General features: G+C 40.2%; 1 protein-coding gene across 1 annotated transcript; it reads right to left on the bottom strand.

Annotated features, from left to right (window-relative positions):
* CLSPN (claspin) lies at nucleotides 1–27,542 on the bottom strand. The gene is made up of 25 exons (XM_074934390.1): nucleotides 27,379–27,542; nucleotides 25,418–25,553; nucleotides 23,166–23,635; nucleotides 22,571–22,735; nucleotides 22,091–22,180; nucleotides 21,758–21,830; nucleotides 18,702–18,810; nucleotides 16,616–17,181; nucleotides 15,326–15,517; nucleotides 13,888–14,066; nucleotides 12,453–12,655; nucleotides 11,922–11,986; nucleotides 11,033–11,238; nucleotides 10,313–10,473; nucleotides 8,809–9,035; nucleotides 8,416–8,533; nucleotides 6,933–7,017; nucleotides 6,488–6,588; nucleotides 5,763–5,927; nucleotides 5,521–5,642; nucleotides 3,474–3,607; nucleotides 2,801–2,918; nucleotides 2,025–2,107; nucleotides 1,659–1,820; nucleotides 1–1,320 (listed from the first exon to the last, which is right to left on the bottom strand). Exons 1-25 carry the CDS (start codon nucleotides 27,388–27,390, stop codon nucleotides 1,204–1,206), a joined length of 4,059 nt encoding a protein of 1,352 aa, XP_074790491.1. The 5' UTR covers nucleotides 27,391–27,542; the 3' UTR covers nucleotides 1–1,203.

Below are 27,542 nucleotides of genomic sequence, written 5' to 3'. Positions count from 1 at the left end.
AAAATTGCACTCCAATAGTACCATAGTTCCTTATAAACACAATATACATTAAAATATTTTACACCACCAACACACCAAAGTGTGCTTATGAAATTACAAAATGTACAACTCAGGATTCTTCTGTGATCAGGTCAGCATCTTGAGCATTTCAAATCAAGCCTTAGGAACATGTGGAGTCTTTAAGAATTAGCCTGTATGTTACAATGAATAAGTTTTAGCTTCACACATTCACACTATAGCCAGGTGCACGTTGTACACTCTTACTGATCTTCCAAGTTTCTGTTCCTGCCTCAGACTTTAGAATAATTGGGAACAGTGGTTCTTTGCTAGTATAAAATCTTGTTTCTTCTTTCTAAAGAAGGCCTTACATTTCTGTCTGCACTACAAAGGATGAATTCTCATGGAAGATGGCACCTTGGTCCAAAACAAAGCAACAGGCAATTTAAAGAAAATAATAAGTCTTCATTTGTGTAAAAGAACCTCTTCATACATGTAGACACGATATGCTGATGTGTATGTGAAGTTTGGCTGCAAAAGGTAATGGGAGGGGGGAGAAGAAAAGCTACACTGCTGTTCTATAAAAGAAGGGTTAACTTTATAAAAAAAAAAAAAAAAAGTATTTAAAATGTAAACCCTAACCTTTTGGGATATCAAGTCTGTATATGGTCAGCATTAGAGAAAGCAGTAGGTATAAAAGGAAGATAGCAATACCTTAATACTCCAATTGTAAACAGTGTATGCAAACCATTGCTATTATGGACACCACACCTCCCAATGATGCAGCCCTCGGTCCTTTATAGATCAGTTCTCCACAATACAGAGGTGGTACAGTTACCCTAAAAACAGACTACTTCACTAACAGAATTGTCAGGAGGAAGTGGCACTGAGTCAAAACATTTGAGGAGTCGTACTTCAAAAGATCTGCATCCTATAGTGTACTTTCAGTAATGCTTTGGCACGAAGTATTAACTCAGTCTCTGCCCATCCAAAGCATGGACTTTTTTAGGTTTTGCTGGTTGTCCTGGAATACTGGGAAAGACCTTGTGGGGTATACAAAGACTTAGCTGGCAGCACTGACACAGGTAAGAAGAATCCAGGCAAAAGAGAAACAGTTTTCCATTGGTGCTTGAAGCTAGAGATTTACAAAGCATATACTGTCACTAGCAACGAGACATGATGCAATTACTGTCCCCAAACAAACATTCAGCTCTCCAAGTATCGGAATATGCTTCGGCTCTGGTTCCCTGGTGTTGCAGAATCATCAGTCCTGGGCCGTTTGGGTGAAGGTGCTACCATCTCTGTAGGACCTCTTTTCATCACCTATAAGAAAGCATGATATATTGGCAATACAAATCTTTGATTATTCAGGACAGTTACAACAAGTTTTCCCATCACCACTGTCCAATGAGAGCACATATGCTCATCCTAATCCTAAATATTCCACTTGGTTTTCCAGTTTGTCCCCTATTTCAGGCAATGCACACAAACAGCTCTTACTACATTGTGCATGTAGTAAATTACAAGCTATAAATTACAAGGTCACATTTGAAACAAAGTGTAGTGGTCCCCATCTGCCTATCAGGATTTTGCCCCTGCACATTCTTTAACATGGCAACATATGCAAATTGACACAACTGGCACATCCCACAAATCTGTACCTGCGGTTTTGATTTCTCCTTTGCCTCTTCGCTCCTGACTGGGGATAGCGTGTGGAAGACGAAGTTTCGTGAGTTTCGGGGAGCATTTGGATTAAGGTCTGACATGGCTGCAAGCTTCTGAAGGACAGCTTTAGGTCTGTTCAGAAGTGATCCATTCTTTAGCTGAAGACAACCAATTAATTTTACATTAACACATTGCATGAATAATTTTAATACACTACAGTTCCTTAGAGACAACCACACTGCACCCACACTCCCCAAAACCCTTCTATATCTGGTCAGTCATCAGTTATCTGTATTTTTAAATGCATTCTGTAGATGCAACATGAAAATACACATCCAAGTTCATGTCATGCAGGTACCAACCTGAAGGTCACTGGTAGGTCTGAATGTTTCAAAGGGATTTCTTGGTAGTGATTTTGTTTCCTGTACAGCTGCTACAGGGTTGGCTGAGGGGGGAGGAAAAACACAGAAAATAAATTCAATTCCGGACTATCATTAGAAAAAAAATTTTTTTGTACCAGACAGAAATACTCACAAAGGACAGCAATCCTGTTCCAAGAAATGCTGCAGTCGGTTTTAAACTGACCAATGAGCCATATAACTGATCAACAACAACGGCAATGAAGTCTTTATCACCTGGCAGGGAACTTGTTTATTTCTGAAGTAGCTATGCAGTCTCAGAATCACATTTTTGCCACGTGCAAGTTAAAAATTGACTAGATTATTTGATTTAAACCACGTTGTGCAATTTTTCCTGAAGCAGCTTGGCCTCTGGGGAGTGGTGTGCTCTGCTGACTGTCGCTACACTCAAAACGTCTTTATGAGGCAGTGACCAAAAGAGGCAGACGACAGAGCACAGGGACATACTGCCACACTAACTTAAAAAAAAAAAAAAATTAATGGAAAAGAAATATTTTAGCAAAGAAAAATGTCTGTTGGCCATTGAGGTTGCAGCTGCATCTCTTAGTGCCAGACAAGTCAAAGCACTAACGAACTTGGAGCCCATCCTGTACTGGCATGGGGGGGAATGAGTGGAGATCTCTAGTCTAAGAGCAACTTTCACTAGTGCTTGGAACAGTCAGTAGCTAGTCAAGGTTTTCTTTCTTCTTGGATGCCACTTCAATGTGAAGCAAACTTACCTTTCTTCTGCAAGGACTTAGCAGTCACCTTCTTTGCTAGTTTCATGAACTGACTATTTTCACCAATTTCTTCTTCCTCCTCCTCCTCCTCCTCCCCTTCATTTTTTCCTTTCTCTGTCTGATAAAAATAGATGTTTTTTAGACTGCTAATTCATAAACAAACAATGGCAAGAATCAGAATGGACATTTCATTCAGTGACTTGAACATACGAACTCTCTTTACTACATCAGTTTTAGGATACAAGGCCAATATATAAACCAGCATTTAAAGTTTCCTGCAGTTTTTCAGGTCGTTCATCAGCATCTTTTTATCTATTACAACAGTCGAAGCTTCAAGATACCAACTAGATTTCATTCCTCAGACCTTACGTTAATTAAAGCAACTTGACCTGGAAATTTATAGGCCATGGAATTAGGATTCTGGAGCAGGAAACAGGATTTCTGGCTCTGCCACCAACTCAGCGCATGACCTCAAGACGGGGAAACTGCTTGCCAAGATCACAGGAGGAAAAGCAAAAAGGTGCTATACAAGGGAGAAGTGAAAACTATAATTGATATGGTTTTTAACTATCAGGATCAACAAAACCGAGAGCTCTGCCAACAGTCTATCATACTTTGTTAATGGTGTACAGAAGTATTAAGCAGTCAGCCTTTCTGCAGACTAACACAATACCTGCTCACGGAGCCACTGCTCTCGTTCAAATCGCTCCTTTCTCCATTTTGTCTCTGTCTCATCAAGCTGTTCTTCATTCTCATCATCATCATCATCGGAGTCTCTGAGAAATAAGTCCATCTGGGAAGCATCATCTAGAAAAGAAGAGACAGTTCTCCCAATCATAGAGAGGCATGAGGAATGCAGATGAGCTTTCCTGTCCACTAAAAAGAAACCTATACTTCCAAAAAGGTTCCACAAAGCACATAGGTTTTGTTTAAGAATGTAGTAAGTGGACACACAGAGTTTAGGTCTCTCCCCACCGGAAATCAGTAAGAATTTCAGAAACAATAAAGACAAAAAAAACAAAACACAAAAAAATCCAACCCACACACACAAGTTATTAGAACTAGTTAAGCTGCAATGAAATCCTTTCTGCCAGGAATTCTCTTCTCCTAAACAACTCCTGGCAATGAATCTCTGAAGTGAATTACATGCAGAATGCTTCCTCTCATTTAAATGGATGACACAGATGGAACCAAAGCATTTAGCAAAACAGTGACGAAATATCCAGTGGAAATGTTTCCTGTAAGGCATTTTAGAAAGCATCATTCGACAAGATTAACAGCTTTAAAACAATGTAAAGAACTAAAGCAGGGTACTTCAGCAACACAAATTTTGTCTACAGAATGCTCATGTAGATGTAAACCACATTCTTGTTTAAACATACAAGATAATGTTCATTTACTCTTGGCTACTAAATTAAGATTACCATACATTTACAGTTGCCACAGTCTACTGCTTATTCCTTACTGACATCAAAATTAGCAGAAACATTCCCTGTGCACACAATTTGTATACACTGCACATAATGGTACAGGCTGGAGACTGACTTATGAATAAACAAGTCTTGTACCAGAGGCCCAGTCGTTACACAAGAGATCTTGCCCCAGCAAATTAAGCGTGCTATGCTGTACCCAGGAATAAACCCTAAAACCAAGCCATCAAGAACAATTTGAGTATTGCTTGTTTCTACTAGAAATATACAATCAGAATGTCTGTAGGATTCTTTCTTTTGCCCAACTAACCATTCCGCCTGCTCCCAAGCAAATGGGCAATGGCTGTCAATACTAAGAGTCTGTTTAATAGGTTTGTGCCAAAATGCAGAGATAACAGGGATGTTTCAGAACAGAGTAGAAGAGTTACAAAATCCAGCAAGAGGCAGTGAATTCTTCACTTCACATCTGGAAAAAAAAAGTAAGTGACTCCTTAAAGGAAAGCTACTGGGGGAAAATATAGACTGTATCTTGTCACAATAGTATTGTCCTAGGGGAGTCCAGAACAGCAACATATGAAGTCTTGCTAAAAATATAAAGTATTTGTGTGTAACAAACTGGATCTGTTGTATCCCCCTCAAGTGGCTACACATATAGAGTAAGAACGTTCTGCTGACAAAAAGTGATTGGAGATGCTCCTATACCTCCTCAAGTGGTAGTGGCCTGTGCTGAAAGTTCCAGGTTCAAGTCCTGCAGACAACCTATAATGGGGATCATTATATACACCTTAACTAAAAAGATTCAAAAGTCACGCCCATCAGCTTTCTGTTTACTTTTTCCTGGACTTAGCCTGCAGAAGAGCAATAGACAGCATCTATATTCTATTTTAGTTAGATGGTGGGACTTAAAACCACTTAAGACTGGGAGAATCTTTTAACACAGTTACTATTTTTTTTTAAAAGTTATTTCTTTATATTAGCTTGAAGTTATTGATTCCCCAGGAGTGTTCTGTTTTGACTAGCATGTGATCCAAAAAATGGCTTTAAATGGTTTCTTCAGGACTTTTCAAGCCAAGGTTCTACTGTGGTCTGAAACCAGGCAAGAGAAGTCCAAGCAAGTCCCCCACTCCCAGTTACAAACAACATGTGTGTATTAAAACAATAAACTAGGGCTCAGTAGATCTTACAACCGTAAGCCTCACATTAAAGTACTTGCTAAAGCGTTTTCCTCCCCTGATCTCCCACACTGTATTTTTTGCTCTACAATAGAAGATTAGTATGCCAGCATTATACCTATGTTTTTCCATTTGAATTTTCTCATTCTCCCAGGACCATCACTGTGCAGGTCTCCATCAGCAAGGTATCTTTCTTGGTACAAGCGTAACTGACGCTTATCATCATCAAGCATCGCCTTCCTAATGTTATTGTCCAAAGGAGAGAAGCCTAGGTTAGTTTTGCAATTCCAGATTATAACCGATTATAACTTTAGATGTGCATTTGCTGTACTGTATAAGTATACTAGGATTGCTACTGACATGTGTATTTTGTTAATTTGATCCTGCAGTTCCACTTCAGGAGGGAGTTCTTCATCAAGAATCTCTTCTTCATATTCATCCAGCTCTTCACCATCATATTCATCCTCACTTCCTACTTCACTCCCAGACAGCTCTGCCTCATCTTCCAAGAAATCCTGCAGTTTTCTATAAGAGAATTTCCAAACGAGTTAAAGTTAGAACGTTTAGCTGCATCACGTGAATCTTTGAAAGCAAGAGCAAAGTCTTTCTGGAACTACTGTGTATGCTAAATTGGAGATGCTATTATTCAGTTTTCATTTTCAATTTGATTAAGTTATTCAAGTTTAAGAGCACATGAACGTATGGAAAGTCTGCCAGTTTACTTCATCTCGGTCCTGCAGTGCCCACTATTATTCTAGTTCTGAGCTTTCTTGCCAGTTGACCATCTGACAAGATGACAACTGCCTTCTAAGGAAAAAAAAAAAACCAAGATCATTTCACTTGCAAAATGCGTACTACAGCACTCACGGAAAGACCTTAAGTCATAAGCAATATTAAGAGAAGTACTATTTCATCAAAAACAAAAAAAGTCATTGTTACTTTTATCCTGATCTCTTGCTCTTTATATTTAAAGATTACTAGCTCCTGAAGAGCTCTTTCAACTCTGACTCTTAACTAAAAACTAAATTTCTAGTGACATGGTTCTGCTTTTCTCCCAGGTCAGACAGGGAGAAAGATTTACTCACAATTTTTTCTTTAAGCCCGGTCTTTGTCTCAATAGCTCCTCTTCATCATCACTAACTTCTGCTTCATCTTCGCTTCTCTCATCTCCTTCACTTTTTTCATCCTATCAGTCAACAAGGAACAGTTTTCAGAAATTCCTAAGACATTCCGTAGAGTGTTTACTCCCTATAACCGCAACTGCCTCTGTTTTTCAATGGCTAAAAACAAAAACAGACTAAAACCTCCTGGATTTTTCTCAAAGTGCCCACAAAACCAAGATATTTTACCTAGTACATCAGAATTCTAAATCATCACTTCTTACACTGACCCAAATACTGCTCTTCAGCGGTTTCAGCAATCTATGCTGGAAGTTTAGATTTGTGCACAAATGGACAGAGAACTGAGAAAATAACCTGAATGCTTACGGGCAGAGCTCTGAAGTTATCACTTCATTCCGTCAATACTCACCTCCTCGCTATCAAAGGCATGGTCATCTGTTACGAGCTGAAAATTGCCAAATTCTTCCTCCTGCTCCTCATCATCTTCCCCTTCCCTATAAAAATCAAACCACATCACACACTTACAGTTGATCTCCAGCAATGGATATGAAATGGACTGAAACAGGGTTTTAACTGCTGCACGAGCTAGTGACAAGCAATTATCCATGATAGCATCTGAAACATTGCAGTCTCCCAACACTGTGTAGCATGGAGCTTTAGGTGCTTAATTCCCCATTAGCATTAGTGGGAGTAACGTTGGCAAGTCATTATCTTTTGTGTTAGCTTCCCCTTCAGTAAAATGGAATGCCTCTTGGGAGTATGTTTGGCACTCTTTAAACAATAACATCCTTGTTAAGTGCATGTGAATCAGTCCAATTTTAATAAGGAAGAAAACGAAGGCGCAGAAGATAAATGACTTGCCCACAGTTCCTGCATTCAGCTGCTGAACTAGGAACACAAGCCGAGAAGTTCCCAATCCTGTGCTTTGATTTGATCAAAATTTTCTTCCCACTTTCCACCTCCACCATCAATAGCAGTAGAGACTCTTTTTCCTCACAATGGACATCAGGAACGACAATGCCTTAGGAGCCTCTCAACTCTCACGTATCACTGGTCAAAGAAAGAACTCTTGAGCATGTTGTCGATAGCTACCGGTGTGGTGCTCTGCTCTTGTTCGATGATGGTAACAGTCGGCTGCGTGCATGTTCCCTCTGTGTGCTGCCCCGGCTCTGCGCAGATAGCTAACACAGCAGACCCCGAGAGAACCCCCAAAACCCACAGACTCTAGTAAGGTACAAAGGAACCTGAGCCAGGTTTATTGTCAAACGAAGCACAGTAATAGTTCCCTATAGACTCTACAGGTCATACTACGAATTTGTGCTCCCTGGCAATGGACACAGCTCAGTCAGTGGCAGGACACTCTGCTGCCCCCTAGGCTGGGCAAAGATGCGCGCTCCTGGACCTACTTTTATACAGTTGCAGGACAGATTACTCATCATACTTCAAACGAATCTATCCATCACGTTGTCCTTTTGACCCTGTCTTTAAGATGCACCTGCCTGTTCCTTGTTATGTCTGTGGAGCGTTCTGATGCCGTCTTGGTGCAAGTTCCTCTCATTAGCACTTTGTGTGTGCACGTGCTTCTAACAACCTTTTCTTGCCAACTTCTGTGAGTGGGACCAGCCTCTGGCTCACAGCCCAGCTTTGCTTAAAACTGCCTGGAAGTACTTTGGTTCAGGCTTCAGGCCTCAGACTGGGCCTCTGATACAAGAGTTTATGTTTCAGGGCCTCCTCTTACTACAGAGCATTGAGATACTCAACTCCTTCACCTCCAAGGCAAACCACGTTTGTGTCAACAGCATTTTAAACTCCTGTTGCGCCAGAGTGAGACACATCAGAAGTGCAGTCAGACCATGATCGCCATGCAGAACGAGAACTCCTGTAATGCTGACCTGTCAGTTGGGAAGGAGCCTGAACAAAGAGCTAGTGCTTCTGCCATTGGATCATCTGTGTCACTCTCTTTTTCTGGCTTAGAGGATGATGCTGAAGATGCCCAGGTTGGAGATGTTGCTACAGAAAGAAACCAACAGAGAAATCATTATACAGCTTCCCTTTTGCCTTTGGAACATCATTGAATGTCTTGGAAAGGATCGTCAACATATGCCTAGAATGATTCCAAAATAGTTAAAGCACTCTAAACTCTTAGGGTTCCAAGTACACTATTACAATTCCTTAGGCGTGGCCAGCACTGAAGGATTAGTTAGTACAAGACTTTTTTTTAAAAATTCAGATTTGCCCCCAAAAGTCACAAATCAAGGTCACTGGGAACAGAACTCAGGACTTACTTGGAGAGATGAATTTCCCTGAACAGAGATTGAGCAGTTCTTCCATGTTTTGTTTTTTGCCAGTATTAGCATTCGGCATGTGCTCAGTCTGACTGTTGAACTGCCCAGAACACAAGTCCAACAACTCATCCATGTTGGCATCCATTGCATTTTCATCCATACTAGCCAGAGACAGTCGATGCTTTGAGGACTGGTACTTATTCCTGTGGTGTCCAACATTCAAGAACCTGAAAGTAAATTTTATTTAGAACAGGGGTTTCAAACATGCAGCCTGCCGTAGCTCCCCTCACCCCCCGACCCCCCTCAAGCACGCCACGTCCCCGCTTCTCTGCCTAACTCCCAGCGCTTCCCACTGCCAAACAGCTGTTTGGCAGCACTTAGGACTTTCCAGGGGGAGTGGGGGAAGGAGTGGGGACATGGCATGCACAGGGGAGGCGGCGGAGAAGAGGCGGGGCAGGGATGGGAAGAGGCGGGGCAGTGGTGGGGCCAGGGGCAGAGGTGGGGGACTTTTGTTATTTTTGTATGAAAAAAGATGTCAGTGATGTGGCCCTTGGGTTAATGTACTAGTCCTCAAGTGGCCCTCGTGGTGATTTGAGTTTGGAGATCCCCGATTTAGAAGTTGGCAACTACAGTTTAATAACCACCACATATTGGAGAATTTTGCCTTTCCACCTGTGCGGAGGACTTGTCTAGAGAGACAAAGCAGAACTCCCAAAAGAGTCTTAAACACTCAGTTATAGCAATACTAAGCATGACATTGTGGGAGTTCCATGTTTGTCTCTCATTGATTCTAGATCAACTTTACTTGATTTAAGTAGGTAGATAGCTTCTCTAACTGCCAGTCTTTCAAACTCAATCTGGGATAAGAGGATCCAGTTGTGTTTTCCAACTCACACTGCCAGTAGTAATGGTTCTGCCAATGCAATTTGGCTGTTCTGGTGATGTATAATGCGGAATAAAATCCACCTTGCTCTGCCAAAGCTGCAATGGCTCTGCATTGGCTAGCAAGAGTAAAATGCATTCAAATATTTTTAGTCAGTAAAGTTAACAGAGGTAAACAGATCAGCTGATTAAAAAGGTTTTAGTTATTACATGGTTTTCTGATCTTAACCACTGTTTCAGCAAAATGAATACTGAACTGAAACCCAGAAAATAAAAAACTAATTAAAATCTAGATCTACTTCAGATTTGTGGAGGGTTTTTTAAAGAGGGATTAAAAAAAAAAATTGCAAAAGACCAACTAAAAATTTGTGAGGGACAGACACATGCATTGGCACCTTCGGGATTCAATATACTAGCCACTCCAGTTTCCAACACTAAGAAAGAGGTTATCATTGGGCCAATCACACCGTGTAAAGCCAGCATAACAAAAAAGACCAACAGAGCCATTTAAATAGCATGCCTTTTCATGTAGCCTAAGGGAGTAAGAACCTCACAAAAATCTGTGCTACTGCTGTTAACACACACAGAATATCACTCTGAAGGATGAATATCAGTGACCTACCCATCTGCATCAAGCAGTTGGCTCTGAGTATCATCTTCCAGAGAAAACTGAAACTGAGACTCTCCTGCTCCTGGAAATAAACTCTTGGGCTCAGGAGAGGCGTTGTACAGATCCTGGGAATCCTCTACGGGAAGAGAGGGCTCAGACATCTTTCCTGAACTCTAGTTAGGGAAAAAAATTAAAATAAAATTAACAAGATCTGATAATGAACTAGAATATAAACACTTAATCTTTTCACAGGCCTACAAGTTGGAAGCAAAAAGGTTAATGGTTGTGCCATTTTAAACAAATGAAAATACAGAAGAATGTTAACAAGTATTCATGACTGTCCTGCTACCCAGTTAAAAATGCACTAGTGTGAGATGTTGTATAGGCCAGGGAATATTTTTATATAGTTCATAAAGAGTTACCAAAAACAGATTACTCAGCAATGGGTTTCCTCCAATACTTTTTGAAGTTTTAGAATTTGGATTTGTGTATTTAATACATCACCCTGATTTGTTCCAATAGATACATACAGTATTTAAAAAATTCGTATCAGTCAAGACACAGATTCTGCATTGATTAAATCCCAATTAACCACAGAGGGGAAACTGGCTGCCTGCTACGTTTACATTCTTGACCTATAAAAGGAACCTTGGCTTTGGCCTTAAGTCACAGAACATATGAAGTTGTTAGGAGAGTGCAATGAAGGTAGAAGAGGTCAGGGAGGAGTCTTACCTTGGAAGCAGAGCTGATAAAGCTTGCTTTGAACAAAGCTGGAGACGAAGACCTGAAACCTCCTACTGCAGATAGAAAATTGGCCCCACGTGCCATCTGTTTGTTACAAGGCTGGTATGATGGAATCATGGAGCCAATCAACTCAAAGCTGCTGTTGTGGCTGTTCTCTTTAGCTGAAGTTGGCAGTGAAAATGAATCGTCATCTTCTAAGGAAGAAAGCAGCTATTTTAGATGAGTTTTAGGAATGCCTCTGTACTAGGACAGGTTTCAGAGTAGCAGCCATGTTAGTCTGTATCTGCAAAAAGAAAAGGAGGACTTGTGGCACCTTAGAGACTAACAAATTTATTTGAGCATAAGCTTTCGTGAGCTACAGCTACATCGCTGCATCCGATGAAGTGAGCTGTAGCTCACGAAAGCTTATGCTCAAATAAATTGGTTAGTCTCTAAGGTGCCACAAGTCCTCCTTTTCTTTCTGTACTATGCGTGCAGACAAACCAAGGAATGTGAAGAGTTACATTGGCTCCATCAGCAAGAGTCACATGCCTCAATAGTTCACAATGAATTGGCATCAGCAGTTCCCCTAAAATGCCTAATCAAATGACATTTTACCATTGAAATCCAACCCACATCCTGAATATTTTGGCTTACAATTTGATGCAAGAAGTTTTGATTAGGAGTCCTACTCCAATCCTCACCACAAAGAGGGACCCAGTGGTTTTTTAAGTTCTTAGTAAAAGTAGCAAAGCAGCATTTCACAGCCCCAGTGCAAGCATGTGATAGGAGAGACACACCAATGGTAACCTAGATACAGAAATGTGCAAATCACTTATGTGCCAGAACTGAAAATCCCAAAGAAAAATGCTTGCTTTAAACAGCAGTTTCACTTTACCTAACTTGCTAGGTCTTTTGCCTGGAGCTTCCTCCAACTCAGCTTTTTCATCAGGAAGAGAGTATCTGCAATCAATGATAAAAACAAACCAAAAAAAGTATTTTGACCACGTTTTGTTTTGTGTGCATTAACTCTCAGGTCTGGTCTTTTATAGACAAGGTAACGCATGTGGAATGCACTGAGACAAGCTGAGTAAGGTAATATCTTTTATTGGACCAACATCTCTTGGTGAGAGAGAAGCTTTTGAGCCTACAGAGCTCTTCTTCAGGTCTGGGAAACTAACACAAAGTATCACTGCTATCACAGCGTCACCGTCACACGCAAACTATTATTTTTACATGTGACTATTGCAATAAAAACACTCCTAAAAATTACCACAAATGGGGAGGCAGACAGCAGGCATCCTTATATTTAAAACACACACATGAATTCACTAGTTCTCAAATCAAAATATCTCATGTGTATGTTAATCAAATTAAAACATAGTTGGGGCAGGCTGGGTTCACCATTTCTAAAGACCGATTTACCCACCCCATTTTGGAGGAGTTGTCCTTAAACAGCATCAATGTAGACTCTGTTGAGGAAGGTTTGGGAACAGAGTCACAATGCACAGACTTGTCCACCCTTTCCTCATCAACTGATTCTTTGTCAGTTTCTTTATCGCCATCTTCAATACCCTTCTCTTCCAGCTCCTCATCATCTTCCTCAGCCTCACCCAGAAGGAACTCTACAGTCTAAAAAACCCAACACATATCCATGTAATGAGACAGCAGGAATTATTATTTTGACCATCTACTTAAACTGCATACCTTTATATGGCCAGTTCTAACATGGAATTATTGAGGGGAGAATTGAAGGATGTTTCCAACTCCTGGACTTCTCTACTCCAATGCCTGCTCTGAAGGGGCTTAGAATAACCAAGTCATTCTGACCCCTTAGTAACGGTTTGAAAAAGAATGTCTAGCCTCCAAGACTGACATTACTGCATCTCTGAGATCAGCCAAGGGATCTCACTTAAGTCTTCATCCATCCTGTTGGCATCAAACTTCTTGCAGCCAGAAGCTGAAAATACTGGCATCACTCAAAATGGAACAATTTTAAAAATATATACATAAATATATATATAGGCTTTTTGTTTACTTGGCTAGGTGAGACAGTTGGATGGGCTTCACCTGTGTGTGAAGGATCAGATATTGGCCAATCCTGGAGGTAGCATACCTAAACTGAGAGGGGACTTACTTTAACTCGTATGGCAAAAAACAAACAAACAAACAAACATACATTTACTCTAAGCAGAAAAAAGGTTTAAGTTGCTAAGACAGTCAATCAGCTACTAAAATGTTGTAATAATTTTAGAAGTTTCTGACTATTCATATATTTCAAGTGTTTTAGGTCAGCCTGAACTAGCATATGGACTGGTAAAGATCACTTAATAGCCCGATGCTAGTGCAGTGGTCTCCTTTTCAGGGTCATGTCCCAGCTTACCGCTGTCTGTGCCCCCCACTCCACCCTCCCCAGCCAAGGCTGGGAGCGGGGCCGTGGCTGGGAGGGAGGGGAGGCAGACGGGGGTAAGGGGGCAGAGGCTGGGGTAGGAACGGAGCCCCAGCCAGGGGCGCAGGGCCGCCAACTGGGGCCGCCAACTGGGGCCAGGAGCGGAGCTGGGTGGCGCTCCCTCCCCACCCCCCCGAACGGTCCTCCGCACACAGTTTGGGGACCTCTATGCTGGTGTCACTGAACAGTCAGTAAGAGACTGGTATTAAAAAAAGATCGATTGGATACTGGTCTGTGAGCACATGGAATCTTGAACATTCTAATTACAGTATTTTTTAGTGTCAAAGAACGGTCTCCATTTGGCAAATTGTGCAATATTGCACAAAACTCTAATTTATCTCGTTTCCCTGTTAATTATGAGGAGTCAGCCGACATTAGACATTGACAAAGTTATGTAAAAATGTTGTGTATAGACCTCCGGGTTGCATTCCTCTTCCTCAGACTCGTCTGTCATTTCTTCCTCCTCTTCTTCCTCCTCCTCAAACATGTCCTCATTATCCAGTTTAAGCAGTGCTTGCCGCTTCTGGCGTTCCTCAACCCTGCGGAGTTTCATGGCCTCCTGTAGTTTAGCCTTCAGCACTTGTAGCTTTTCACCTGGACAGAAATGAATAAATGAATACATTACAACGAAGCCTCAAGCAGACAATTTAATGTAACTACACACACAGAAAGAAGATTAAAGGCATTTGTGCTTTTTTTTTTTTTAAATAAAGGTTTTCTGACTTGATCTGCTGATTGTTTGGCTAAGAGATGTAGCTCTTCTAAACACCATTTAGAGAGGTAACACAACTTTATGAATTATCAGGAAGATTCCTCATTATCAACAAATGCCACTGGCACAGTCCCATGAGCTAGCAAAGGGTTCTTCTTTCCCTTGCTTCCTATCGAAGCAGTGACTTCCAGTTGCCCTGGGCAAATGAAATACTTCACCAACAGCTAGAAAGCATGCATGTCGTAGAACAAGCCAAATTACCTACCTCTAACATTTAAATATTATAGATGATTCAGATTAAGTTTCCCATATATTTATCATTTTCAATACATGCAAATAAAATGATTCGATACACAAACAGCCTGTATTAAGAATTGCAACAGGGATGAAAGTGCTATTAATTATGAAAACCACAAGAGGGTTAATCTACAGATTTTATGTAGATGATTGATGTACTGTAGATATTAAGGATAAATGTTTTATATGAAATTGTGGGGCAGGGGGAGAGAGATTCCAGAGGGCAAATGGCTAAATTATGGCACAGGGCAACATCTTTAATAGCTAACACAGTTCAAGAGTTACCTTTTCAAGTTTCTAACATACTAACCTGGTTAGAAACAATATAGCTAACTGGAACAATGCCTGTTAATTATGGAAGCAGTGACTCTCATTTGTATTTTAGATTTTTTTTTTTTTTTGGGGGGGGGGGGGGGGGGAAATACGGTTGCAATTGCAAAGAGAATCACAGATTAAACGCCCTTATGTTCTATTGACCATGATCAACCAGTTACAGAACTGGAGTGTTTTTCTTCACAATTACTTTATCGATTGATTGCAGCTCATTGTGAAACTGAAGCAAGCATGTAGTTTTAATTGTCAATGTGTTCAGCACTTTGCATGAAACATCCTAAGACGATTCTTGCCCAGGGAAGCTTATAATCAACCAGGCAGACGCAGGTGAAACGAGATGATCCAGAGGACATACTGAATTATCTTATACTTGTATTTTGGTGAAAGTAAACTCCAGTTGAAGCCTGAGCTTCCAGTAAAGATGTAGGATATTAAATATTATAGAAGAGTCTTAGCAAGAAAATATACTTGTTTTCCAACTCAACAACTATGACCCTCACCCCAAACATACCTGGTTTTGCATGGACTGTATCATCTAGATTTTCTGCAGCCAAAGACACCGGCACCACAGCTGCTTTTAGCTCCTCTTTTCCCTCAGCAGTGGTCTCTTTACGAATAATGCTCAAGTTCACAGTCCGTTCCATTTTTGACTTGGCTGTGTGAAGTGTATGCTTCAAGAAACGCGCTTTCAGAGCTTCCAGTTCTTAAAAAAAAATTATATTTAAGGTCAGAAGAAAAATTCCTGCTAAAATCAAGTTATTTGAGGCAACCAAAAAAAAAAAAAAAAATGCAGGCACTTTTTATACATACAGGTGTAACATACGTTTCTAAGGTAAGTACGTTTTAAAGCACTTCAGCATCCAATGTGTAAGAGGGGTCAACATTATTTGATTTGAAAACAACATTAACAACAGTGGCCCATCTCTGGATAACTTTGCTCAACCATGCACTTAGGATGGCTTACTTTAATATTTGGGCACATGATCAAATGCCAGTTGAAAACCTTAAAAAAAACCCACAACTAATTATTCACTGGAGAGTTGGATATCAACATCCCATTTCATTAACAGACCCTTCCCCCATATGATCAGACTGACATATATATTTAAATCCAGGTTGATAGTGGAGGAGTCATTTCATGGCATAGACTGAATGCTATCAATAAATGTATGTAGGTATAAATGGAAACTTACTAGAATTATATTATAGGACCTCAAAGTATAATGCAAACTTAAACTGATATGGAACCACCTATCTACACTGAAACAGCTGAAATTTTCAAACATGGGTGCCTAAAGCTAGACACCTATATCCTTAGAGTGCTAAATAAGAGTGTGACCTGATTTTCATTTGCTGTGCAGCATGACTTCTAATGAGATAATCAGAAGGTACTCATGCTCATCATCTCTGAAAGTCAGGTTTCTTATTCAGATACCTGAATAAAAAGATTTAAAGGCCTAATTTTAGGCAGCCCAAGTTGAAAAAGTTGGCCTTCCTGCTTAGTACAGAAAGTGAATACCACCTTATTTAACTTGAACTGCAGGGAGAATTGAACTATGCAAAACATCATTAAACTCTTCCTCTTGACAGATCCGAGAGATCTTTAACAATCACAAAGGATCAGGATTTCTGTTTTTAAATCTCATCTGAAAGACAGTACAGCCACCAGCATAGCCAGCACTATGCTGTGACATTAGTTCTCCTCAAAAGAAAGTTGTTCCTCAGAGTTCTCCCATCTAAGTTCTGAGTTAACCCTGCTTAGCTTGTCAAATCAAGCAGATTGCAACAGGTAGTATTGTACCTTTGTTTGATTCAGGTTCATCAAGGATAATAAAGGAATCACTATCAGAGCAAAGTCTTGGCTTGATGGATAGATCCACTCCCAGCTCCCGAAGTTTATCCAGTTTAGACTTCCTTACTTTTTCAGGTTGAATCCCCACCACTGGTACCACCTGTTGAACAGATTCTTCATGTTCCACCCCTATTTTTTGTGACTGGTCCTCTCTTTGTACATAGGCACATTTTTCAGATGCCAAGGGAATTTCACTCGCCATTTGTTCACTGCATTCATTACTGAGTAGGCTAGACTGCTGCTGTTCTTCTGAATTATCAGCAGTTGTGAGTCTCTCACAAATATCAGAGGCACCATCCCCTCTGTGCTTCTCAGCACAGTTTTCTATCAGGTTCTCCACTAAATCAGGGGAAGGTTTGTCCACAATGGTAATACCAGTATCCTTACTAAACCCCATTTCCAGTTGCCTAGCTTCTGGCTGATCAGCCTCTTCAGTCTGATTATTGCTGCAATTTACAGCTGAGTTCTTAGTGGCTGTAATTTCTTCATTTAGACAGGGCTGATATTTAGTGGACCTGTCAAGAACAGAAAAAGAAAGTCACCAACCAAAACACAGTACATCAGTCCTTAAAATGACTACTGTTAAATGTGAGAAAAGCCTAAATCAAACCGAGGCAACAAAACCATGTTCTATTTACTGTCCTTGAAAAATCAGTTTTGGAGGGAGTGGGGAGAACATCATCATTCATAACTGCTGCTTATTTTAAGCCTATCCTCATTTCAAATTCCATTTTAAAAATGGAAAAAAATTAATCTGGTACATTTTTACTACAAGGAGTTACAATAGGTTCACTCTAAAGGGTGCAAAGTCAACTGATAAGTGAATTACATTATCACAACTTGGATTAAGTTAATTCCTCAGAGATTTTGTAGCCATAGTAGAGTACAATTTGTCTACACTATTTAAAACAAAAAAAGAGGACCCAAGCACAAAGTTTGTATCCTAATCCAAACTTTCTCTAAACTCATGGTGGGAAGAGGTATGGGAGAGAGGGGGGCAACCAGGGTTATTCTGGGGTGCTCAATCAGCCCTGCTTACTTAACATATTCACTTGAAGTCAACTGTAGTAATGCAATATTGTAATTCAGATCTTAGATGCTCAGAAGCCATATCACATTACAAATACCAATTATCTAATATTACTGTACACTATAATTTTTATGCCAATGTATAATACTCTATTCAGTAACACAAATTATTAATTATTGCATTTGCATAGAACATCAGGTTAGGGTTATTCTAGGAAACATTACAGTAAACAGCCTGACATTTGGGCATTTAAAATCTCAACCATTAATGCAAATTCATGCAGGATTCTCTGGATTTCATTTTTTTTTTTTTTAATTAAAAGGAAAAAAAAAGTTCCCTAGCTGCACCCTGAATACTCTTTATTTCAGTGTACAACACACCTTCTAAAATAGGATTTGGTGTTAAAATTGAGCATGGAGCAGTGGTTTGAATTTGGAGAGGGGAATGGGACACTGTCACAAGAATTTAGATGAGCGTATTCCTTTCAAATTTTACTTCTGTATAGCAAGTACAATTTAACCGAATATTTTCATTTCACTCATATCAGAGACTAGTTGGTAAATAAATCTATTCAGGGGAAAACAGATGTGCCCTGCTATTACATACTAGTTACTAAACTAGCAGGTTTGCCACTTAGAACAATGGTTTTCAGACTGTGATCTGTGTCCCACTGATGATCAGTCAACACCCTTGCTGCTGGTCTGTGGAGAGTTGGCTAGTCACATGGTGATACTTCTTGTTTCCAGCTGTTAAACTGCATTAAAAAGATAGTTAAAAACATAATAAAATACTTCTCTAGTATTACTTTCCCACAGAGGCAAATACTTTAGTTGCCATAGAAGCAGTATGGGATTACCAAGGAAAGGTGGGAGGCCTATGCAGTTGCAAATAAGAAGGGAGGCTGTATATTAGATAGCTTTTTCATAACATAGACCACATGAGCTTCAGGAAGATTGAGAGCCCTGATTTAGGAAAGAGAGACTATGAGATAAGCTTGGTCCTTACTTTAGCAATGCCATTGCATTTCCCTGCAACGTTGGTCGAGGTCTACGCTTGAAGAACTCATGGATGGTTTTGGTCTCAGGCATATGATACGGGAGAGACAGAGATGATTCTGCCAAAAGGGGGGAAAAAATCATTTAAATTGTACATCAAAAACAACATGTATTTTTTTAAATCCAATTGCTCTTGGGACAAGTATTGTCCAGCTAAAATATCAGAGCAGAGCTGAATAGCAGAGCTCTATTGTCATGAAGAGCAAGGACTGCAGCACGCACAGGTGCTTTCATAAGAAAGCAGATTGTACCATCAAGAACAGAATTCTAAGACCAATTCTAAAATCTGTTGCAATTAAGTACCCAAGTCACACCAAGTCAGTTATATGTAGCCCAGCTATAACTTTTAAAAAAGACTCCAAGTGACTTTCCACAGCTGCGTAAAGGCAAGTTTTAAGCTCCAATCAGGAATCTTGCTTGCACCAAGAGACCATCCTTGAACAAGATCTTTGACAGAATAGTGCAGCCTATCCACTTTAGATCCTGAATACTTCAGGTTAAGCAACAGCAGAATCTGGCCTCTAAGGAGTTTCTGCTGCTCTCCTAAAGATATCTTAATAGCTCTCACACACCCCCACAAGAGGAGAGGCAATTCTTTATTTAGTCCTGAATGCAGCACAGGATCTGTTCCAAGAGGTGAATATAGCTGGACCACTTGGTAATAGTGACCATAATATAATTAAATGTAAACATCCCCATGGCGGGGAAAACACCACAGCAGCCCAACACTGTAGCATTTAATTTCAGAAAGGGGGACTACACAAAAATGAGAAAGTTAGTTAAAACAGAAATTAAAAAAGGTACCGTCCGAAAAGTGAAATCCCTGCAAGCTGCATGGAAACTTTTTAAAGACACCATAACAGAGGCTCAACTTAAAGGTATACCCCAAATTAAAAAACATAGTAAGAAAACCAAAAAAGTGCCACTATGGCTAAACAACAAAGGAAAAGAAGTGAGACAAAAAGGCATCCTTTAAAAAGTGGAAGTTAAATCCTAGTGAGGAAAATAGAAAGGAGCATAAACTCTGGCAAATGAAGTGTAAAAATATAATGAGGAAGGCCAAAAAGGAATTTGAAGAACAGTTAACCAAAGACTCAAAGTTATAGCAAAATTTTTTTTAAGTACATCAGAAGCAGGAAGCCTGCTAAACAACCATTGTGGAGAAACTAAATGAATTGTTTGCATTGGTCTTCATGGCTGAGGATGTGAGGGAAATTCCCAAATCTGAGCCATTCCTTTTAGGTGACACATCTGAGGAATTGTCCCAGGTTGAGGTGTCATTAGAGGAGGTTTTGGAGAAAACTGATAAACTAAACAGTAATAAGTCACCAGGACTATATGGTATTCACCCAAGAGTTCTGAAGGAACTCAAATGTGAAATTGCAGAACTACTAACTGTAGTCTGTAACCTATCATTTAAATCAGCTTCTGTACCAAATGACTGGAGGATAGCTAATGTGACACCAATTTTTAAAAAGGGCTCCAGAGGTGATCTCGGCAATTACAGGCTTGTAGGCTTAACTTCAGTACCAAGCAAACTGGTTGAAACTATAGTAAAGAACAAAATTGTCAGACACATAGAGAAACATAATTTGTTGGGGAAGAGTCATAGTTTTTGTAAATGGAAATCATGCCTCACCAATCTACTAAAATTCTTTGAGGGGAGTCAACAAGCATGTGGACAAGGGGAATCCAGTGGATATAGTGCACTTAGATTTTCAGAAAGCCTTTGACAAGATCTCTCAAAGGCTCTTAAGCAAAGTAAGCTGTCATGGGATACGAGGGAAGGTCCGCTCATGGACTGGTAACTGGTTAAAAGATAGGAAACAAAGGGTAGGAATAAATGGTCAGTTTTTAGAATGGAGAGAGGTAAATAGTGGTGTCCCCCAGGGGCCTGTACTGGGACCAGTCCTATTCAATATATTCATAAATGATCTGGAAAAAGGGATAAACAGTGAGGTGGCAAAATTTGCAGATGATACAAAACTACTCAAAATAGTTAAGTCCCAAGCATACTGCGAAGAGCTACAAAAGGATCTCACAAAACTGGATGACTGGGCAACAAAATGGCAGATGAAATTCAGTGTTGATAAATGCAAAGTAATGCACATTGCAAAACATAATCTCAACTATATATATATAAAATGATGGGGTCTAAATTAGCTGTTCCCACTCACGAAAGATCTTGGAGTCATTGTGGATAGTTCTCTGAAAACATCCACTCAATGTGCAGCGGCAGTCAAAAAAGCAAACAGAATGTTGGGAATCATTAAGAAAAGGATAGATAAGATGACAGAAAATATCATATTGCCTCTATATAAATCCATAGTATGGCCACATCTTGAATACTGCACGCAGATGTGGTCACCCCATCTCAAAAAAGATATATTGGAATAGGAGAAGGTTCAAAAAAGGGCAACAAAAATGATTAGGGATATGGAAGAGCTTCCATATGAGGAGAGATTAATAAGACTGGGACTTTTCAGCTTGGAAAAGAGACGACTAAGGGGGGATATGATAGAGGTCTATAAAATCATAACTGATGGGGAGAAAGTAAATCAGGAAGTGTTATTTACTCCTTCTCATAACACAAGAGCTAGGGGTCACCAAACGAAATGAATAGGCAGCAGGTTTAAAACAAACAAAAGGAAGTATGTTTTCACACAACGCACAGTCAACCTGTGGAGCTCCTTTACAGAGGATGTTGTGAAGGCCAAGACTATAACAGGGTTCAAAACAGAATTCGGTAAGTTCATGTAGGATAGGTCCATCAATGGCTATTAGCCAGGATGGGCAGGGATGGTGTTCCTAGCCTCTGTTTGCCAGAAGCTGGGAATGGGCAACAGGGCATGGATCACTTGATGATTCCCTGTTCTGGTCATTCCCTCTGGGGTACGTGGCATTGGCCATTGCCGGAAGACAAGATACTGGGCTAGCTGGACCTTTGATCTGACCCAGTATGGCTGTTCTTATGTTCACCCTTACACCAAAGAGTTTAGATTTTACCTCTAACAAGTCGCTGGGTCTCACTATGCAGTCGTTTAATGGCTTCTTTACTTAATCTTGCTGCCTTCCGCTCCTTAAACAGAGAAAAGAAAGACCCTTGAAACCACAGGACTGAAATGCAGAAGTGTATCTATATTACTAAATAGTTTTCTTCTTTCAAACAGCAAGAAAACAGAAGAAAGTACAACAGTTGGAGAAGAGTTTAAAAAAAACAAGACCCAAATCAAACAGAAGAAACTACTTCGAGGAGCAACACAGAGAAGCCTTCAAATAAAGTTAGAATGAACTACTGAGAGTTAAGAAGGAACAGATATGCATAATGAAATATTCCACCTTTCTTTTGGGTCCTTTTAATGTAGGTTCCTCATTCTCATCATCAAATACACATTTGTAGTCTTCACTCTCAGAAAACAGATCTTTACTCTAAATTGGTAAAAAGAAGTCTATTAAATTTCAAAACAAATGGGAGCCGTGAAGGGCAAAGAAGCTGCAACAAAATAACTTTGTACAATTATTTTCTGTGCCATCAACCTTGAAATAGGATCAGCAAACATTTTCATAAACTGATGCCAACTATTATCCTGTTTTACTGCAACTTCGTTAAGTGCCTTTACAGCCTCTGTTGCAATATTATTTTTGGAATTTTCTGGAACAATGCTCTTCAGAGAAGGCGCTAATATCCCTTCACCTCTAGCGAGCAACGTGATAGCAGAGAGAAGCGGAAGCACCCCAGTGTCACCAAAAGTTTGTGTTACATACTCAGGTACAATACCTTCTACAAGAATATTATAACCTTAAACTAAAGTATGTTACCTTATGTTTTTTCATTTTGTCTTTCACAGCAGCTCTTATTGATTCTAGTGACTCTTCATCTTCAAGAAGGGGATCATTTTCCTCCTCTAAATCATTCTCAAAGAGTTCTTTGTCAGCAAGAAGACACCCACTATCATTAAAATGGTATCTTTCACCACCATCCTTCTGGTAAGCATAAGGAGGAAAGTACAAAGAACTATATTAATTTACAAGTTTATTTCAAAATATTTGAAATATATCTTCATGATTTTAGGGTCATTAAACAAAACAAAAAAAACCCAACCATCCCATCATTACATCATCCCCAAAACAAAAATCTTTCAAATTCTGTAGGCCAGTCATGTTGACTTTATAGCATTCCAAAATTAGGTATGCTAATTTATGGAGGCAGGTTCTCTACTGATGCAATCAGAATACACAAGAAAGAATTACATAAAACCCACCAATGGCTGAGAGGAAAAACCCTGTCCAGAACTTGGGGCCCCCATATGTGGATGTCCGACTCACATATTGTGTTGGAAGCTTCGGACCACCACCAAATGCTGGAATTTAACAACTGAAAAGACCAGAAATGTTTGCAAGTAAATTTTTATACCTCCTGTTTGTGTTTCTTTTCCTTCTTCAGCTGTCTAATAGCCTCTATTTTTCTCTCTTTTTCTGTCTTCCTTCTTGATTTGCCTATCACTTTGTCTGTTTCTTTCTCAAAATCACTTTTATGTTTTTTGTATTTTTTCCGAGATTTCACTGACATCTTTATAGGTTTCCTCATTTGTGAGCCCAACTCATCCTTAGTCAATTCGGACTTCACATCTATTTCAAGGTTTTCAGGATGCAATGGGTCACCTGTGTCACTCTCATCACTGTCCCGCAGAGCTTGGCGAATCCGATGAGATTTTTTGTTCTTCGGGGCAAAAATGTTCTCATTTTCCTCCCCGTTTTCCACATCTCCATCCACAATGTCAGTCTTCTCAAGAAAAATGCTTTCTGCTTCCCCTTCACTCTCGCTGTCCTGAAGCACGTTCTTGCTTTTTGATTTTTTACTCACAAAGATCTCCTCATCTGAATCTGGTGGAAATACATTACACTCTATAGCACACATTTTTTAAAAAGATATGTTAATTGCCAAATGATCAGTTTGTGCACCATGCCAGACACTTTTCTCTGAGACATTTATTATCCCCTGAAGTCTCATGAATACCAATGGAAGTTTAGTACAGCATAGCAAATCAAATTTAATCTATGCTTTGAAAACCCATTTCCCCCACAGTAGCATAATATATGTAATTATCCACCCTTAAAGAAACTTAGAACCATCTCAAAATGACTTTTAGTGTCTTTCCTTGAGACTAAAGTATTTCTTATATATAAAAACAAACATATATAGCAAATAGTAATATACTAAGTGAATTATAATAGACACATTATGACCCCAATCCTGCAAATATTTAAACCTTAACAGGTTTTGTAAGTTTGTGTTTTATTTTTTCTTGCAACATTAAACTTCTTGTCAAGGATATGTGGGGGACCTTAACTGAGCATTTCCCAGTTTTCTATTGTTTGAGGTCAGAGTTCTGATGTTCCATATTTCAGAATGGTGCAGGGAGAAAAATGCAATGTTGTTCAGCAGAAACCTTAGCTGCACTTTAATTACGTTTTTTATGAATATTATTGAAATGCAATATTTGTTTAGCTTTTTTATATTTAAAAAAGCCTGCAGTCCAGAATGTCATAAAACTACTAATGAGCTCAGATCAAAAAGTAGTAAGTTTATAATACTTATTGAAATATTTAAAATTTGAGAGTGTGGTATCAGGAAAGAACTGGTTCATCTGCTAGACATGGAACAAGTGTCCATTCAGAATCCTCTTATCCTCTCATTTACTTTTCCAACATACCAGGTACAGGAAACATCACTAAGCTTTAACTTTAATAGGAAACTATCATTAGGACAGTGTTATCTTAAAAAGAGAAAGCTTTCCTTATAAAAAAATACTGTTACACTTCTCAACCGAGCTCTGAGCATTCTTCTTGCAGCATCAGAAAATTCAACACTTTTCAAATGGAACATCTACAGACAAATGCTCCTCTTCCAGGCATCAACTCTATACTTCCCTTTTTTCCCCCCACAACAGCCTATAAAAATTTGGCCAGATTGGATTGGTGTAAATGTAGGAGAAACATCACACACTAAGCCATTAGAGTTAATGCTGTTAAATCTGCTTTGCTGATAAAAAAAGAAGAAAACGAAGAGTTAAGATATTCAATACCCCACTCAGCATTTCCCCTCTTCAATCCCAACTACTGCCCTTCTACCATCATCACATCTCTACCTTTACCCTGAGCAACCAAAAGGGCACTTTGAATTCAGACCAGACATATTTTTATATGTTCATGTATTTTGATTATTAATACAGTATTGGTGTGATTTTTCTACACTACATCATGCATAAGTGCTGTATGTTGTTTTGGATTGGTATGTTAGCAAGCCAAGTGGTGTCAGACTGCAAATGACTGTTATGAGATATTTTCTTCTATAATATTTAGAAAAACACTTATGAATGTACAACGTATGTTGTTAGTGATTGCTCTGAAGCTGTTTTTTTAAAATGTAAAAATCTCAGAATTAAAGTCTGTATACATAGAGGAAAAATAAGCAGCTTATGCAGGTTACATAGAAAAAGTAATCAAGGGTTAGCAAACCAAATGTGTGACTTCTGAAGCGCAGATAGTCCAAGACCACATTCTCTCAGCCTTCTGCAAAGGAAACACCTATAAATGCAAAGTACAATATCCAATTTTTAAAACTAAAACTAAAACGCAAAAGAGAGACCTGACAGTATTACAGACCTATGTCACCAAGAGATGCAGTTCCCTTGTTGGATTGACTTGGAGAGCTTGTTTCACAGCTGCCCTGTCCACTGTCAGAATCAGTGTCAAAGGTTTTCTGCAAGTCAGATTTCAGATCCTCTACTTCTGAATTAAGCTAGAAACCAAAAAATAATATTAACGTTAATACAGTATAAGCTGCTTAACAGAGATGACTCATTGAATTCAATTTCATCCCAATGCATCAAATTGGATTACACAAGATATATTGAAATGTTATCACTATAACCTCTTAGGAATTCAGTTCATTCAACTGAAACATGATTATGTTGTATGCACCTTTTATTATTATATAAAGTTGATTAAATGATGAACTCATTGAATGTATCAAAGCAAAATCAAACATCGTACCCAGACACTGCTTGCTAACCACTGCCTGAGACAACACTAAAAGCCATGAGAAACTTGCAACTTTCATCTGACATATTAACACTTTTAACTTTATGTAACTTGACATAAAATAGAGCCATCCCAAATTGTGTGAGCAATTAAAATCATTCCAGGAAGGTGACAGCCCAACAGGTCATTAATTATTATTCTGTGTAATGGACAAATGTAGTGAAATCCCAACAACTTCAGCAGCAGGGCACATAGTTAAGATGACAGAAGACAGACCAGCTAAGCATCTCTTAGAAGGACATCCTTTTGGCATCTGACCAAAATGATGATGGAGGGATAATATGGAGCATGAGGTAAGAGTTCTTAATGTACCAAGGAAATGGGAAAAAACATGTCCTTGACAGAAAGCGCCAGGGGGGCAAGGGAAGAGCAGCCAGGGAGGAATAGCCATAGAAATAGTAATAGAGACAGCCCTTACAGCAGGGCTGCAGGCTAAATGCAGTCTATGACATTTAAAAACAGATGCCATACCAATATGTGCACCCCAAATCTCATAGTTTGGGGTCTTCATTTGTACTGTGTGTGGGTCTTATGCTCTGTGAGCACGTCTCTCATAATTAACAGGAATCTGTACTGACATAACTCAGGCATTCAATTGCCCACCCCAGGTAGCAATGATAGAGACAGCAGTAGAGCAAGGGTGCAGGAATCTGAATGATGGTCATTTAACCAGGCTCACTGTCCTGGCAACACCAGCACTCCCATCCCACCAGGAGATCAGATGCCCAGCATGGGCCACTGTGAACAACACCTTTACGGGTACCTGGCCAGGCATCCCAGCATGCCTTACCCCTCACCCTGAGAGGAAAGCCAGGCCAGTGGTTCTCCACCAGGGTTGCGCATACCTCTGGGGGTACGCAGAGCTCTCCCAGTGGGTACATCAATTCACCTAGGTATTTGCCTAATTTTACAACAGGCTACATAAATAGCACGAGCGAAGTCAGTACAGACTAAAATTTCACACAGACAATGACTTGTTTATACGGCTCTGTAAACTATACGCTGAAATGTAAGTATAATACTTATATGCCAATTGATTCAGTTTCTAGTTATATGGTTTGGCAAAATGAGAAAGTCAGCAACTGTTCAGCGCCCCTGTGGCTGGGACACGTTTGTATTTTTAGGTCTGATTTTGTAAGCCAGTAGTTTAAGTGAGGTGAAACCTGGGGTACACAAGGCAAATCAGACTCTGAAAGGGGGCAACTGCTCCGAGCCCCTGAGTCAGGCCCCCCACACACTCCCAGCATGCGCTCGGGCAAGCCACTTTGCTCTGTGCCGAAGGGCACGCTGGGTAGTGTAGTCCTGACATGGGCGCGCTGCATGCTGGGACCTGTAGTATCCCCTGAAGCCGCCGCGCAGGGCGGTACCGCCCCCCCGGTGGCCGCAGGGCATGGCGGGAGTCGTAGTTCCCGCCAGCTGTGGGAGACCCAGTCCCTCGGGAGGGAGCGGGTGGGGTGGGAGGACGCTGCACCCCGGCATCCCCTCCCGGCGCCGGCCAGACGATGCAGGCCGGACGGGCTTACCTCAGCCGCCATGGCCCCCTGCTGTCCGGTGGCGAGCGGGACCCGTGGCGCGGCTACCCCTCAAGGTCCCCGCCCGGCTCTCTTCAGCCACCGCCGTTAAAGCCAACGGCAAGCCAGCGATTGAGGCCCCTTCGAGTCTTCGCGCTCTGCCTGAGCTGGCTCCG

The sequence above is a fragment of the Natator depressus genome, chromosome 19, assembly GCF_965152275.1.
Source record: "Natator depressus isolate rNatDep1 chromosome 19, rNatDep2.hap1, whole genome shotgun sequence".
In the NCBI taxonomy this organism is placed as follows: Eukaryota; Metazoa; Chordata; order Testudines; family Cheloniidae; genus Natator; species Natator depressus.
This window is presented reverse-complemented; position numbering and strand designations above follow the sequence as displayed.

Excerpts from the sequence above, each read along its gene's own strand:
- CLSPN (XM_074934390.1), bottom strand. Across the intron at positions 2,919-3,473 it reads AGCAGTGGCTCCGTGAGCAG|ACAGAGAAAGGAAAAAATGA; the intron begins GTATTGTGTTAG and ends TATTTTTATCAG. Across the intron at positions 2,108-2,800 it reads TAAGTCCTTGCAGAAGAAAG|CCAACCCTGTAGCAGCTGTA; the intron begins GTAAGTTTGCTT and ends CTCCCCCCTCAG.